General features: G+C 45.9%; 1 protein-coding gene across 1 annotated transcript in view; it reads left to right on the top strand.

Moving 5' to 3' along the window:
* The window catches only part of EXOC4 (exocyst complex component 4), a 585,632-nt gene extending 568,808 nt beyond the window's left edge, over window positions 1-16,824 (top strand). The window contains exon 18 of the mRNA XM_044982948.1: window positions 15,327-16,824. Coding sequence (XP_044838883.1) covers window positions 15,327-15,564 — 238 coding nt within the window. The 3' untranslated portion in view covers window positions 15,565-16,824. The remainder of the gene's footprint in view (window positions 1-15,326) is intronic.
* Window positions 16,825-17,212: the final 388 nt, after the last annotated feature.

Here is a 17,212-nt window from a genome sequence, read left to right as displayed (position 1 = left end):
GAGTTATGTATCAGATACAAAATTACACTCCACACACACCCAAAAAGAGAGAGAAGAGGAAAAGAGGTGCAAAGAGTGATTAAGCTCTGTGCTATCATGGAAAACAGCTCACTACTTATTGAAGGAAAGGTAGTATGTAAAAGATACCCTTGGTTATGCATTATGGTACCATGTGATTCTCGGTTGCTTGTTCAAATCCAGCGCAGATGGGTAAATGACGATGTTTTTATCATCTGTTTATTGTTCAGTGGCTTATGTGAATTTGGTTGGCAAGTCAGAATCCACTTCCTAGTGACCAAGTGGCCACATCACAAAAGCCACCAGCAAAATTGGCACTGCATCTCAGCAAAGAGGCAAAGGATCGAGGCCACTATGGAGAGTGACCCCCAAGGTGAATGAAGAGGGAGGTTCAGATGGGGCAGTTTCAGGTGCTGATAACATGTCCTTTTCTAGAATCAGGAGTACCTTTTGCTCTCTGGAAGCTTGGAACGTGAAGCCACTCTGCATCTTCTGCTGTTGCTTCAGCTGGAAATCTCACTGGGGAATTGTGTTTTGAAATAAGTAACACTGCTTCTCGAGTTCTCTATCCTGAATATACCCACATCCTCTTATGTTCTTCTGAGGCAGCATCATACTATACACAAAATTTACTAGAGAGATGCAAACATCCATGGTTTTTCTCATGGGTGGGTCCACAAACACCCAGGGCTGGGCGGTGCTCTTGTTTTCTTCATCCAAGAACCTTCTAGTGTTTCACTGATCTCTCCCTTGCCAGCAGCCTTTTAAGTGCCCCTAGTCCCATCCCACCATTCGTCTGTCCCCAGAGAGTGGGACAGAGCACTCAATCCCCTTCTCTGCTGGTGTTAATTGTGCTTCACTGGTGGGCCAGTCAATGATACTTAGGAGGATGCTTCATTGTAGTCTTGACTTTGGTAGCCCTCTGTCCCATGTCCAGCAAGGAAGAACTTGCAGGCCATTCCAACAGCCTCCAGAGTCTTCAGTAGGCAAAAGACTACATTCTGGTTTTGGTGTCACACTGCCCATAGAAGTCCAGTTACCAGCATTGGCAGCCAAGAGAATTCATGGGTGAAATCAGAGCATAGGCTGGTCCTTTTCAAGAAAATGGAATTTAGACAATTGGTCAATTATAATGAGTTTGAAAGGTTTTCGGAAGCATCAGCTCCTGACTTCTGCCAGAGTAGGATGTTGGACTAGAAGCACCCAATATCTGATGCAGCCTTTCCCATGTTGCCACGTCTTTTGCTTTGGCTATAAATGAATGAGGTGATCCCATAAGATGTGCCCTTCACCCACCAATAATATTAATTTCCATTCCCATTAAACACTTGCAAATGCGCACCACTACACCTCCCCTTGATTACAGCATCAGGCTTTTTTGTGCAGTTCTGAACCAGTTGATTGTAAATATGGCAGGATTTTGGCCACAGTAATTGTCATTCCCAAAGGATAGCTAGAATTGAATTAGTTTGTTTGCTGACTGCAGCAGTTTTTGCAGTACCTTCCTTCGAACTGCTGACTCTCCTCTTTGGGGCTGCATTCATTTCCAAGTTTCCCCTCATTTCCACATGAGGCAGGGGGAAAAATGGCTTCATATTCTTTATAAACTGGCATACGGTTTAGGTAATTTTTTCCGATATGCTGTAAAAATGCATGTGTGGGGTTTATTTGCAAATGCAGGCATTAATAACTGATATTTAAACAGGTCAGATAAGCACTATTACTGATATATTTAAAAAGATTTTTTTCCCAATCATTTGAACACTTGGAATCAATTTGAATACAACATGGAAATTGAATTTAATTTTTTTTATGTAAAGTTGCACTTATCTGCTTGAACCATTAAATTTACTGTTTAATATGTACTTTCCAGCTCACTTGGCTAGAATTTCACTGCTCTTTATCTGTATAAATTTAATTAGCCTTGTTATCATCAGTATATTATAGAACTAATTAAAGATTTAGATAAGTGCTGAGGGTGCTTATTTAATACCCTATAAAGTTCCATTTGGAGAGTGAGAATTTCTGTTCTTCGCTTCGTTTTCCCAGTCAATGAGAAGCCACCAGGAGAGTCATAGACATTGTTTATGAACAATTATTTAACAGGTTTGAATATTTCTTTTTTGATGCCTTAATGTGGATTAAGAAGTTTAATTTTAGGCTTCTTTAAAAAAAACTCTTAGCCAAAATCGCTTGGCCCCCAGCTTAGAGTCCTGGAGTCTGTCCCCGAAGGTCATGCATCTGACGAAGTGGGTATTCACCCATGAAAGCTTATGCGCCAATATGTCTGTTAGTCTATAAGGACTCTCGCTTTTTCCCCAAAGGGAGGCTGAAGTACAGATCTGGGTGATGGGACATCAGTGCTCTGTTCTCATCTCTGCCACTGTTTTTTTTCTTTGGACAAGTCACTTAAACTCTTTGTGTCTCGGTTCCCCCATTTGTAAAAGGAGCCCACACCACCCCCACCTCACCGGGAGGGGTTGTAAACCTTAATTCATAAAAGTTTGATGAGCTTGATAAATTTATGGAGGGGCTGGTATGATGAGATTGCCTACTATGGCGTATGGCCCATCCACTGCTTCTATTAGCAAATATCTCCCGCGGTCGGTGATGGGACACTAGATGAGGAGGGCTCGGAGTTACTATAAAGAATTCTTTTCCAGGGGTCTGGCTGGTGGATCTTGCCCACATGCTCAGGGTGTAACTGATTGCCATATTTGGGGCCGGGAAGGAATTTACCCCCCCGGTCAGTTTGGCAGAGACCCTGGATCACTTGCTGATGGTGGATTATCTGTAACTTGAAGTTTTTAACTCAAGATTTCAGGAGTTCGGTAACTCAGCCAGAGGTTAGGGGTCTATTACAGGAGTGGGTGGGTGAGGTTCTGTGGTCTGTGATGTGCAGGAAGTCAGACTAGATGATCATGATGCTCCCTTCTGGACATAAAGTCTAAAGAGCCTATAGCATGTTTTGATTTTCAGAGGAGTGCAAAGTAGCAGTATTTTATACATTTTCTGTTATTTCTCCCTTTCAAGTTATATTTCCTTTAACACACCATTTCACTTCTTGAAAATGTCCATCATTATTCCCCTAAGTGAGACTGTTTATATACTTTATGCTTTTTTACTTCAGGAAGGCATTGGTTATGTATTCTTAATTTCCTGTCCTGAATTGCTACATAGTTTTGCACTGCCCTGTTCCAGAGCTGCTGTCTTTCTTTCCTTGTGTGTCAGTAGGATGTGAAGTGATCCATTATATGGTTGCAAAGTTCTTTGGGTTCTTTTGAGATGAAGGATCATCATTAGGATCGTTATCATTGTCTCAACAGGCACAAAAGAATGTAAATTGGATTAAGTTAAACAAAGAACATTTTAAAGGGATTATGAGGAATAGTGGGACAATCCCTATCACTTTGTTACATTTAAAACCATGACTGGACATAGCACGTAGAGAATACAGTGTAGGAAGTGATCCTGCACAGCTGGTAGAACGGACTCCTTCATGTACAGTAGTAAGTGTTCCATTTCTAATTTCTATTACGCTCTCATGGGCTCCCAGTGGGAAAGAAGGACCAGAACTCACCCTTGTAGGCTCCTACTCGTTTTAAAACACTCATCGTTGGAAAACGTGCAAAAATCACAGTTGTCTTTGTAAAGAGTGGGACTGTCTGAGAAATACTGAATTCCATGGGCTCCCCTTTGCCTGGTGTATCAAGTTAAAAAGTCTTGCCTTTGCATTTCGGGCCCTGCACAATGCTGCTGCAGCTAACATATTAGACCTCACCTCTTCACTGCCTGACTATTGTCATGGGAGACTTGAATTGCCAAGGTCAGTAAGGACAACACAAACAATGACAGAGCAATGGGAAGACATGGGCATTCAAGCCATCAAATCCTTAAAAAATGGGAAAGCTCCCGGCAAGGATAACTTGAATGCAGAATTGTTCAAAGTAAATCCTAAGTGAACAGCATATATCCTGGTTCCTCTATTTATATCAGACCGGGAAAGGGAAAAAGTGCCAGATGAGTGGACCAGTGGAGTTATAGTGGAAATACCAAAGAAAGGAACTCGCAGTGATTGTAATAACTGGGGTGGTATCACACTTTTATCTGTGCCAAGCAAAGTATTGTGTAAGATCATAATCCAGCGTATATCAGAGGCAGTTGATAGCGTTCTCAGAAAAGAGCAAGCTGGTTTTTGGAAAGGGCCTGGATGCACAGACCAGACCTTCACGCTACGAAACATAATAGAACAGTGCTTAGAATGGCAATGGCAACTCTACATAAATGTCATAGACTTTGAGAAGGCTTTTGATAGGATTCACAGGACCAGCCTATGGCGCATTCTGCGGGCATATGGAATTCCTTTCCTTATAATCAACGTCATCAAAAGCTTCTGTTTCAACTTTTCATGCAGTGTTGATCACAGTGAGCTCAGTTTTGAAGTCAAAACAGGAGTACGTCAGGGGTTTGTCATGTCTGCAGTCCTCTTCAACATTGCCATCGACTGGGTAATGCGGTGTACAACAGAAGACATGCCAAGAGGCATTAAATGGACATTCTTCTCATCCTTGAAGACCTGGACTTCGCAGTTGATGTCGCTCTCCTATGACATACCATATACAAGAAAAAACTACTCGACTCAACACATTCAGCCAGCAAATTGGACTGAGAATCAACCGCAGTAAGATAGATATCATGACTTTTAATATTGCCTCGCCATCATCAATACGAATAGAGGATTATATTCTCACCAATGGAGAAACATTCACATACTTGGGTAGCACCATCAGCCAGGACGGTGGAACAAGCCAGGGTCTCTGGAACAAAATCAATAAAGCCAGGAACACCTTCAGGAGCTTAACTACAGTCTGAAAATCATCAAAATACAACACCAAAACCAAACTCAAGATTTATCAGAGCTGGGTACTTTCAACACTACTTTATAGTGCAGAATGCTGGGGAATGAGAAAGTATGACATGTCCAAACGGTCTCCATTCCATACAACCTGCCTCAGAAAAATCCTCTGTATCTTTTGGCCCAGAACAATCTCAAACCAAAATCTATTGACACAGTGCAGCCAAGAGGATATGAGCACCCTCATTGCCAGGAGGTGTGGAGATGGATCGGCCATGTGCTTCGGATGGAAACTGATTCTATTACCAGAATAGCAATAAGATGAACACCTGAAGGCAAGTGAAAAAGAGGCCGCCCGAAAACAACATGGCGAAGAGCTGTGGAAGCTGAGCTGAAAAACCTGGGGCACAGCTGGGGAACCATTGAAAAATTTGCCAGAAACAGACAGGAATGGAGGAGCTTCGTCACTGCCCTAAACGCCAGAGTCGTAATGGGAACATGATGATGATCCTCCCCTGCCCCTGCTGCTCCACGGCTGGCACCCACCTTTAACCTGTTAGATTTCCTCTCCCGTCCCCATCTCTTGTGCTCCCTACCAATAGAATGTCCCCAAGATCCCTGTTTACCAACCCATCACCCTCTTGTCTCCCCATTCAAATCACTCCCCCAAACCCTCTTCTTCCATATTGCCAACAAGAAATGAGCTAGGAACATAGGACTTGAAGGGAAGTCTTGAGTCATCTAGTCCAGTCCTGTTATCACAGGCAGCCATGTCGGATCCTATTCATCAACTTACCAAGCTCCATCTTAAAACTAGTTGGTTGTTTGCCCTCTACTACTCCTATTGTGAGGTTGTTTCAGCACCTTACCCTTAGATAGTTAGAACCCTTTTAATTTCCAGCCTAAATTTATTCATGGCCAATATATATTCATTTGTTCTTGTGCCAACATTGTCCTTTAGCTTCAGTTGTTAAAGAACACACATATACATATGCTCTTACTCATTCACTCACTCTCTGAATATATAACTTACTGGCACCACCAAAATCTTGCACGTCCTTACACTGAGTGACTTATTACTGCAACCTTTCGCTTTCTTCAGCTTGACGCCTATTGTTTGTTATTCTCACTTGTGGTTAGCGCCTCAAGATGGGTCATTTTATTTGCTTTGTACAGCACCCAGCACATTTGTGGGTGCTGTATAAATGACTCCCTACAAAAAAAGGGGAGGATATAATGGGATGAACACTTCCTATAGTTGGTTAAGCCAGCACTCAGAGCTGAATTGGTACCGGCGGAATCCATACCTGACTGCCTTGCATTGTTACAGAATTGGTATCTGTGTAAAAACATGAATAATAAAAGTGATGTTCCTTATTCTAAACTAACACACCGGAAATCTGAAGGTCTTTCTCTTAAGACGAGAGCAAATCATTCTTAAGAAAATCATGATTGAATTTTGAATTCACCTGACCATCCTCTGAAAAACTTTTCTGTGTGCAGGTCCCGGGTTATAGGTTAACATTAGCATTTAAATGGAGAGTCGTATTAGCAGCTCTCAAAGGAGCTTGTCTCATCATGATTGCCTTTTCAGAGATGGGTTTTTTTAAGTGAGAAACCCTTTTTTTTTTCTTTCCTCCAAAAAAGAGAGTTCAAGAGATGATCATTTTTCCCAAGAGGTTTTTATGTCTAATAAACGTGCTCAGAACTGCAGCGTTGTTAAATGGGTTCAGTACTTGGGGATCCAGAGGTTTTGTTTTGAATCCATGATTTTGAAAACATAACCCTTTTTTCTGTTCTTTGGCCTCTTCTGCTCGGTCTTTTCAGATTTGTTCTCAGCACGTCTTCCTCTGATCCCAGCACCGCGTCCGACGCGGATATTACTATCTCTCATGTGTTGTTTGTACAGAAGGGAGTCACTTAGGTCAGTAGGTCTTCATGGGCCAGATCCAAAGCCTACGCACATCAATAGACAGAGTCCCATTGACGTCATTGGGCATTGGATCCAGCTCCAGGTGCTCCAAAGATCAAGGTGCAGTGTTTGTCCTCTTACCCTAAATCCTACTGTAAGAATTTTAGGACACACCAGAGAATCCAGGTACTTTGGGCCCAATCCCCCAGCCCTGTCGGCTTTCCATGAGATGAGTTAGGGACCACTCACACGAGCAAGGGTGGCAGGACTGAGCCTTGTGTTTGCCAAACAAATTTCATGTGTCATAAAGACCAGGCTGGTTCCGCTCCCTGTGTTACCAGCTGTTGAAGTGCTTCCCCTGGGTGTCCTTTGAACCATCATTGAATTTCTGAGATATTCCATCACTTCTCCTCCCCTGTCATAAGCCCCCGTATTACTGCCGCCAATCTGCTGGGTGAATATAGACAGAGAGGGCTGGTCCTGAGGCATCTATCGCCCTCTCCAGCTTTTCCAATTCTAAAGAGCAAAAAGAAGGGAGTGAATTAGTTGTTTCCTTCCTCTCCTAAGGAGGTGATTGCTTTTACTGTCACCTGACATCAGGAGTGATTCGTTCTAAGAACTTGGAAAAGATGAACAGACATACGGTCTGCCATACCAGGTCAAGCCAATGAGCCATCAAACCAGGTCCGTGATGCTTCTGAAGAAAGCAAATCAAACCAGGCCCACGTCCCCAGCTGACCAGTTGTGCAAACAGGAAAGTTGAATTCCTTCCTGACCCTGCAGTGATCAACTCTCACCAGTGCTAAAGCCACATTGTCAGTAGCTTGGAGGGACCCGCTGTGAGACTGCATTAGTCCTGCTCCTGCACATGAGCAGAATGGGATAAAGCTGGAGTGGGATATGCTCCCCTCCATAGGGGTTGCACGCTTGGCTTACTGCCTGAAGCATGAACTTTGATTACCCGTATCTCAGCCTGCGTAACTGCCACAGACTCTTTGTATTGGCTGTAACATTATCCAGTCCCTCTTCAGATCTGGGGATGGTATGTGACAGTAGCTGATCACACCTTGACTCTGGTGTACCGATGGAGTTCCTCTTGATTTACATGAGTGTAAGGGAGAGCAGTGTCAGACCATGTGTGAAGAACCAATTCCTTATTTGTTTTAAACGTGACCTGTCTTTTGCTTGGCATGGCCCCTTCTTATCTTACCAGGGGAGGGTGCACAAAGGAGAAGACTGATTTAGTATTTTTACCCCTCAGAGTCACAAAAACCTTCCTGATTTGTTTGGGCACCAACACCCATATGCAGGATTGAATGCCTTGGGTGGCAGGGCCTGGAGGACTGCCTGACGCCCTACGGCGTCCTTTTAAATGCTGAGATTAGCCTGACTGGGATTTCCCAAAGGCTCTTGATACAGGGAAGATGCTGCAGCTTTACTCAGAGTGATTACGAAGTCATGGGCCCTTGGCAGTGAAGACCCTGCTGAGAGTGAAATCTGTCCCAGTGATCCTCAGACTGAGGCTTGGGACCTGCAAAGTGGCTCTTTAATGTATCGCCTGTGGCTCTTTGTAGCGCTTGATATTAAAACACGGTGTGATGTCATTATTAACCAATCAGGATGCTTTACTACATTATTAACCACTTGTAGAATACTTGCTCAGTCATTTTGCTGTGACAATTTATCAGAGAGAGAGTAAATGAAACAGTAAATTCACACGACTGTGGCTCTTTTAGCTAATGTTGATTGCTAATTTGGCTCCTGAACCACTGAGGTCTGAGTATCCCTGGTCTAGCCTGTGCTCACACAGTTGTCATTATTTATTTGTATTAGCATAGCCCCTAAGGGCCCCAGTAATGGATCGGGGCCGCGTTGTGTTAGGTACTATACAAACACAGAACGAAGAGACCAGCCTTGCCCCTAACAAGCTTACAAACACACACAAATAGTCCTTGCTCTCTCAAGCAGCTCCGTGACGTCAGTGGGTCTCCTCAGGTGCGAAAGGATTTGGGATCAGGCTCTGATCTATTCCATTCTATACAGGTTCTGATACTGCGCCTGTCTTTGTGTATCTGACCGCCTGGAAGAGCTGATTTTCCATGTGGGGGTGGACTCTTGCCCCCAAACACAGTCACACTGAAGCTGATTGGAGGCCAAGGGCATTAGGGGTTTTTTGTTAGGTGTGTTAATACATATTAGTATTTATCAACTTGTCTCATCAGATGGTGGAAGAGACTTCTGATAAATATTAATTGGGTTTTTTCTGTTTTAAATGGCAAGATTAAAAAGCGAAGTATTTTGCGAAGTTCCATTGAGTGCAGAATAACTCTCCACAACCTGTCCTCCCCTTCTGACAATCAAAAGAACATTTGTAGTGGCAGGCACAAACACATTTCTGAAAGTAAAATGAAGAGCCTAAATAAAAAAATCACAGAACAAGAGGCTAATTCCACTCACTCTTTCATATTTCATTATTTGATAACATCAGAAGATGAGTCCATCAGAATTGCTTTGGCAAAGGCAAACAGGAGTGTGTCTGATCAATATTTATTAATACTTTCAAAGACAAGAGAGGAAAAGTTGAGCAGACTCAGTAATGCAGTGAATAATTATTCCTGCAAATCAGCCTTGGCCAAAGGCGATGCAATGCCAGAGAGGCCGAGTTTTCATTTTACCCAATTAAAAATGCATACCTTTCTTTTTCTTTGTAGGAAATTTTTAATTAAAAAAATAATCTGATTCTGAAAAGAGTGACAGGTGACTCCTGAATTGATTAGGTGCAGATTTCTACTGCGGAAGCTGAGGGTTTAGATCACGTTACAGAGGAGAAAGCGGAGGTGGCAATCTGCATCGTGATAGTAAAAGAATGCTGAAGGCAGGGCCGGTGTTAGTGCTTTTGGACAAGGTGGTGAACTGCTTCTGTCTCCCCGGTGCCAACTCAAACGTTGCATGTTGATCACATGGAGATTTAAGGCGGGTTAGCAAGATGATTCATTAGGATGCACCCCAAAACCAGGAGCTCATATCCCAGGACGGTCAGTGTAACAGAAATGCTTCCACAGACAGACAGACAAATAAAAAGGGTATGGACATCTTTGTCAGCCTCCTGCTGAAAGAGAAATGCGACCCAGCTGCTTGTGCATAGTTGCAAACATTTCAGAAAGTTTTGAAAAGAACAGTTGTCCAAATAAGCTGGGGCCAGGGAGAGCACCAGAAGGTTTTGTATGTGCATTTTAGCACATTATAGTGCAGCCTAGTATTAGGGCTGCCTGATATTTCCCTGGGTAAGACTCTGCTTTTGGTGGCTTATAATTTGGTTGCTTACAACTTCACCAAACTTTGGGCTGAAATTTTCTAGACTGGGTGACTGTCTCAGGCTGGGTTGTTTTGGAACGTTTCAGCTGGAATGGTTCGGCCATTTCTTAAAAAGAGATTAAGGGGAAATATATTGTTTTGCCCTTGTTAGACAAAACTTCTGGTGACCTTTTCCTTGAGAGGCTCTACTGCCCTCATGCTTTGGCACAGGGGCTTGAAATTTGGCAGGGAGTGACTGCTGGGTTAGGGGTCTGCCTTTTGCCATCCCTGTGAAAATCCACCTCAGTCTGGCCAAATTTATAGACTTCTGAAAAATCTCAGTGTGCACGTGCTCAGTGGAAATTTGTTAGAGCTTTGCAGCTAAATTCTCCAAAGGCGGCAGGCATTTCTTGACTTTTGAGTGCTTGACTTTGCAACCTTACTGTTCTTTTAATGTAGAGGGTGAGAGGGGGAAGAAGGGGGTAGGTAATACACATTGAACAAGATTTTCAAACTTACTCTAAAATTAGATTCCTACTTTCATATTTAGGCACTTAAATATGTGGTCTGATTTTCCAATGTGTTTTGAGCAGCCAGCAGCTCCAGGGAGGTTAATGGGAGCTGCTGGTTGCTCAGCACTTCAGAAAAATCAGACCACTTATTTAGGTGCCTTGATATGGATTTAGGAGCCTAACTTTAGGTAGCCATCTTTCAGATTTTACGCCTTTAGCATCCTGTTTGCCACAGGATTTTGCTAATGGGGAATCTCAGGCAAGAAATGTGAAGAGACTTAACAAAGGCCAAAAGAGGAAGCTAGAATAAAATTCAATAGTCCCGTGCTCCTTAGTCCCATGCTTAGCCCACTTTACCGCAAAGCTACTCATGCTATTCAGCTACCCCTGCTTGTGACCAGAGTTCCCAGAAGAAAGTTTGGGAGCCACTGTTCTGTATCATCACAGATTCCCTGACCCGTTTGTCCTGTATGTCCGGTGGGGATAGCGCCTTGTAGCATGAGCAATGTCACAAACTCTCAGGGGACGTCTTGTGATGGCTCGGAAACTTCACCAGTGAACTGGCCCTTTGACTCTCTCTAGCTCCAGGAACTTGCTTGACTGTAACGTTAACCCTGGAAGCTAACCAGCGCTCTTTGTTTTTCAGTTTAACCCAGTTAAACGCTCTTAAGGAGCTTCTTTCTATTTCCATTTCCTTTCTCCTTCCCTGCACGCCCCCCTCTGACACACACACATTCTCTCCCGCTCGGGCAGCTCACCGGAACTCCTGTCCATCACCCATCCCGTGTGGTGCTCACAATTGGAGATGAGTTTTGTGTCAGCGTCATTTAGCTGTCAGAACCACCCCCCGTCCCTGCCAGCTCAGGATGAGGATAACTTGGGAACAGACTTGAGCTATGGGAACAAATCCTTCAAGCCACAGCGGTGGATTAAGTCTTAAAGGACACAGAGACAGATAACATTTCTGCTGGACTGTAGCGAGACCAGCATGGTGTGAGAATCTAGCCAGTAAAAATGTGAGCTCTGCGGCACCTGGACAAGGTCATCTGTAAAACTGATTAGTGCTCCAGTCTGCATGCTGGGTACTGTGCGCAGGCAGTGGGGTCTCTCAGTGAGGCCATCCCTGGGGACTGCACGCCAAAGGATCAGAGGAATGTAACATTTAGTGCACCGCTTTCCAGTGGCGCCTCAGATTGCTGTTTTAATGCATTCAGACAGCGGACAGGAGGCGAAGGTGATCGCTTTCCTGGGCCGCCCCTGCAAGCACTTAAATTATTTACTCCACCACGTCCCACTGCCGGAGCACACACAGACAACACAGACTTCACCTTCAGACACACTGCAGCATTCCTACCTTCCCTGGCTCTGCAGCCGGGAGACGTACAGGGGCCATGGTGCTCATTTGAAATGAGTTCTTGTTGCAATGTGCTGCGTGCAAAGAGAAACGGATCTTTATCCTGAGCTTCTAAGACAGTTGTTTCTTTAGGGTCCATACAAAAGTAAAAGGGTAGTTGGTTCCTAACTGGCAAAGAGATATTTCCATCTATCCATCCATCCATCCTACACTCCCTGTGCCTGTGACACCCCCAAAGAAAGGCAGACCCAGCAGCCAGGTCTCACCACCTACCTAGGAGAACCAGCTTTGCACTTCCGCAAGTAAAGCAGTGTACAAGGAACTTTCTCCCAGCAGGCGTCTGCCCAGAATTGCAGCACCTGCCACTGCTAAAGGGACTAGGAGTTGATCGACACTGTCCGAAAGGGAATGGAGGGAAGAACATGCTGCTTCCTAAAGAGGATAACCCAACAGCACCCTAAGGCACAATGCTTCCAAAGTGCCCCTGGCCTGGGGAGCTCCAGCCCGCCTCCACACTGGCCTCTGCCTTCATGGCACAGTCTGGACCTCAGACTCCTGGCAGCGTCATGAGATCCTTCTTGGTAAGCATTATTCTACCCATTGTACAGATGCGGCATCAAGAAGCTGTGTGTTTTGTGCAAGGTGACACAGTTATAGTGCCATGTAAAGAAACCCAGTGTCCTGACTCCTAATCCCCTGCTCCAACCGCTAGACAACACTCCCTCCTAGAGAGATCACTGACATTCCCTGATTTTACAAATAATTAAAATGAGCTCATCGTGAAATAGGTTTTATTCTTAGGAGAAGGGAAGAGGGGGGGGAGTAAAACCTCTCCACCAGTCTCCTACCACAAACCTAATAGAAGTGCAAACAAGTGTAATCACTTCTTTCTGATTGGCTGGAACATAGGAATAAAATCCAATCCATAGGCCAATCAAAGCACAACCTTTCCATAATGGTCCGGTGATTAACTGTCAGACTGTTCAGCATCAACCCCCTTGGAAAGTGACACCTTCATCACTGCAGTGACTCCTCGCTTAAATTCACGGCTTTACAATCCGTTCTTTAATTCAGTGCCTTTACCACTAACTGAAACTAACCAGATCTGCAGCTTCTCTACAAGCCCCGTTCCCTCGTCTCGGCTTTAACTTATTACAAGAGCCACCCGGACCAGCTGAAAGACGTTTTCATTTTTGTGAATTTCTTTCCCAATGACAATGACATTGACTGACTCCGCGTGTAGGGCCCTGCCTGTAGATCCACTCTGCTTCCTATTAGGGTTGCCAGTTTTGGTTGGATGTATTCCTGGAGATTTCATCACAGGAATTCCTGGAGACCCCAGGCCAATCCTGGAGGGTTGGCAGCCCTACTTCCTATTAGCATCCATCAGGGCGCAAGGGCATAAGCTCTCCAATCCTGAAGGTTTCTGCCCTTTGACCAGGTTGGACAGAGAGTCTGAATGAACTGCTTTGTTTGTACTTGTGCCCACTGCCCTCTAGAGGCCAGAGTCTAAAGCAGGGGTGGGCAAACTACGGCCCGCGGGCCACATCCGGCCCGCGGGACTGTCCTGCCCGGCCCCCGAGCTCCTGACCCAGCCCGCCCGCGCTGCACGGAGACACGGGAAATCGCAGCGCCTGTCCCGGGCGCAGCGGCCCCGATCGGGACCTGGGCAGCTCGCAGGGCTCGCGAGAAGCAGGACACCCCCCCGCCGCCGCTGGCTGGGCCCCCCGGCTCTGCAATCAGAGATGCAGCGCTCGGCTGCTCCTCTGCCCTAAAATCCAGCCTCCCTCCCGGCACGGGCTTGTCCCTCCTCCGCACACAAAGGCTGGTGCGGGAGGCAAAGTCTCGGGAAAGGGTGGGGCCGGGGAGGCCGCAGGAGCAGGGGGCAGCGAGATCCCACCCGGGGCCAGGAGAGCCCCGCAAAGGAGGCACAGACACCGCCCCCCCCTGCAGCTGCCATAAGCGCCAGTGAACAAACCGGAGCGCTCCCCCCTTGGTGTGGGACACACTCACTGCCGGCCCGAGCCGCTTCCTCCTTCCTCCGCTGCACTCAGGGGCGGGAGGTTTCGGGTTACAGCGCCCCGGACCCACCACAGCTGCGGCCAAGCGAGAGGCCCGGAGCAACTGCCCGACCCTCCTCCCTCCATCCCTCCTCCTAACCTTCTCCTTCTAGCCCCCTTTCCATATCTCCTCCTAATCTCCACCATCCATTTCCCTTTCACATTTTTTCCATCCAGCCTCCTGTCAGGGGATGGGGAACTGGGGGGGGGGGAGGGTTGGATAAGCATGGGAGTCCCAGGTGGCCTGTCAGGGGGCGGGGGTGTGGATAAGGGTTGGGGGGTAGTCAGGGGACTAGGAGAAGGGGGGTTGAATAGGGGGTGGGGTTTTGGGGGGCAGTTAGGGGTGGGGGTCCTGGGAGGGAGTGGTTAGGGGACAAGGAGCACCGGGGGTTGGATGGGTCAGGGGTCCTGAGGGGGCAGTCAGGAGGCGGGAAGTGAGAGGGGGTGGATGGGGGCAGGGGTCAAGCTGTTTGGGGAGGCACAGCCTTTGCTACCCGGCCCTCCATACAGTTTTGCAACCCCAATGTGGCCCTCAGGTCAAAAAGTTTGCCCACCCCTGGTCTAAAGCTAACATTCCTGCTGTTACTAACTGCTAGAGATTTTTCCTGTAGTTTTCCATGGCACAGAGGTGTGGTTTAGTTGCAGATAAATAGTGTGAGATGTGGAGGGGGGCAAGGGATGTCCTCCCCCACCTATCTGTCTGTATTACCTGTTGTGTCTCGTCTTATACTTCGATTGTAAGACTTTGTGGGAAGGAACTGTCTTGTTGTTCTGTGTTTGTACAGCACCTAGCACAGTTAGGTCCAGGTCTATGGGACTCGTAGGCGCTAGCATAATACCAATAATACATAATAACAAATTACAGTGTGTTATAGCAGCAAAGAGTCCTGTGGCACCTTATAGACTAACAGACGTTTTGCAGCATGAGCTTTCGTGGGTGAATACCCACTTCGTCAGATGCATGTAGTGGAAATTTCCAGGGGCAGGTATATATAAGCAAGCAAGAAGCAGGCTAGAAATAACGAGGTTAGTTCAATCAGGGAGGATGAGGCCCTCTTCTAGCAGCTGAGGTGTGAACACCAAGGGAGGAGAAACTGCTTTTGTAGTTGGCAAGCCATTCACAGGCTTTGTTTAATCCTGAGCTGATGGTGTCAAATTTGCAAATGAACTGAACCTCAGCAGTTTCTCTTTGAAGTCTGGTCCTGAAGTTGTTTTGCTGCAGGATGGCTACCTATAAAAGCGTGTTATAGTGTAAATGGATGTATTGATTCAGAAGCACCTGGGATCATGCTCATGGCTGCTTTCCTTGCTTGCTTTACAGGCAGTATTATGAGATGCTGTACAACACGGCGGATGAGCTCTTAAACGTAGTGGTGGATCAAGGAGTGAAGTACACGGAGCTGGAGTACATCTACGCCTTGAGCTTGCTGCACCGTAGCCAGACTGGCGTCGGGGACCAGACAACCCAGAACGTGAGACTGCAGCGCCTGAAAGAGATCATCTGCGAGCAGGCTGCCATCAAACAGGCCACTAAGGACAAGAAAATCACTACAGTGTAATCCATGCCATCGCGTCCCAGAATCAGAGCAGCATGGGCACCGCCCCTGCTGTGCAATCTGAAGTAGCTATTGATAAAAAATGTATGTTATGGGTGGGGACATACAGTCTAAGGTTTGGGTTTGGGTTTTTTACACTTAATCATGCCAAGCTTCCCTAATGTATTATCCTGAGAGCTTGCACTGGTCTCCCTTCATCAAGAGGAAACTTACAAAGTTTAACCTAGATGAAATGTGGATAGCGGTGGGGTTGGGGGGTTAGGGGTGCAAATGAATATCAGGCTGTCTCTGAGCTATTGCTGCTTTGCCTTGGGTTCTAAAGGGGGTAGCCAGCTGGGGGGGAGGGCAGTGCGGGGAAGGATTCTCTCTTTGTTAGTCTGGTACCATAAATGGAAGTTCAGCTACCACTGGTGGAAACAGCACCATGACCGTCAAGGGCAGATCTAGAGCTAATTTGTGAAATCTTGATGGTCTTGAAGTTGTCTCAAGGTTTTGTTGATTTGAGCTCTGTCAGCACTGTTGCTCTTCTGTACAATGCTATGTAGGTGCATTGATTTTAGTAGTAGTATTATTTTATTGCTGTTTCCATTGCAAAGAGAACTGGTTGCTAGTTCCCGACGGGTGGAACTTGGCTTTCATTTTGAATGGTGTTGAGCCAATTCACGTGTCATTAAAGGCAACGCACTGGGTCATCAGTTTCAATTTCTACTGTTCCTCTGCCTCAGAGCCATGAATCGTCAGTTTGCAGAGGTCATCCTGTTCCAGATAATGATGGAAGTAGGTGGAAATTGCAAACTCAACTTTTTAACAGGCAGGGAAACGTCTTCAGAGATTTAACTCTCCCTTTCGTAAATATCACTTGAGTCAGTCACCCGCTTGAAAGACACACCCCGATTCACATCACTGGTACTGTAGCAGACGTGTACTCAACAGTAGTGGCCAGGGAAGGGAGGAGGAGGCAGCTTCAGAGTGCCCACCTGTCTGAAATGAGTTCCTGACCACCACGCTAATCTGTTGCAGCATCTTTTTCCTCTTCCCTTCCACCATTCACTACTCACCCACACTGGAAAAGGATCCTTATTCGTCATGGCTGATGGATTTCTTCCAATCTTTAATACGAAGTGTGCATTGTATTCATGTGTTTGAGAGGGAAATTGCCACCCAAGGTTTGGTGTCGTGTCCTGGGCTATGTTCTTTGTCCTGAAAAACTGCTTGTGCAGCATCTGTCTTGACAATTGCCAAATTAAAGAATGTTTAAAGAATCCTTAAAGATTGTTGTGGAGGTTTTTTAAATTATTGTTATTAATCTTAGTATTTATTTTGTACTTGCTCAGCACCTGGCATCTAGGGATTGTCCAGCACTTTACAATTAGGTTAAATGACACTTATATCACCCTTGTGTGGGAGGTATTCCCGCCTTTGTACAGATGGGGAAAATGGAGACACAAAAAGGTGACAGGGGAATGCCCAAGATCACTCAATAAAATAGAACCAGAAGTAGACACCATGACCCTTCTCTAACCACTAGATAACAGCGTCTTTCCGATTTCTTAATAGCCCTAGTCGTCTGCCAAAGAAATTCAGTGTAAACTGCTTCAGACAATGAGTCTGGGATGTTCTCAAGCAGATACTTTCAGACTGTGAGAGGGAT

This window comes from Mauremys mutica, chromosome 1 (genome assembly GCF_020497125.1).
Source record: "Mauremys mutica isolate MM-2020 ecotype Southern chromosome 1, ASM2049712v1, whole genome shotgun sequence".
Taxonomy (NCBI): domain Eukaryota; kingdom Metazoa; phylum Chordata; order Testudines; family Geoemydidae; genus Mauremys; species Mauremys mutica.
The sequence above is the reverse complement of the archived record's forward strand: the minus strand, read 5'-3'. Positions and strand labels throughout refer to the sequence as shown.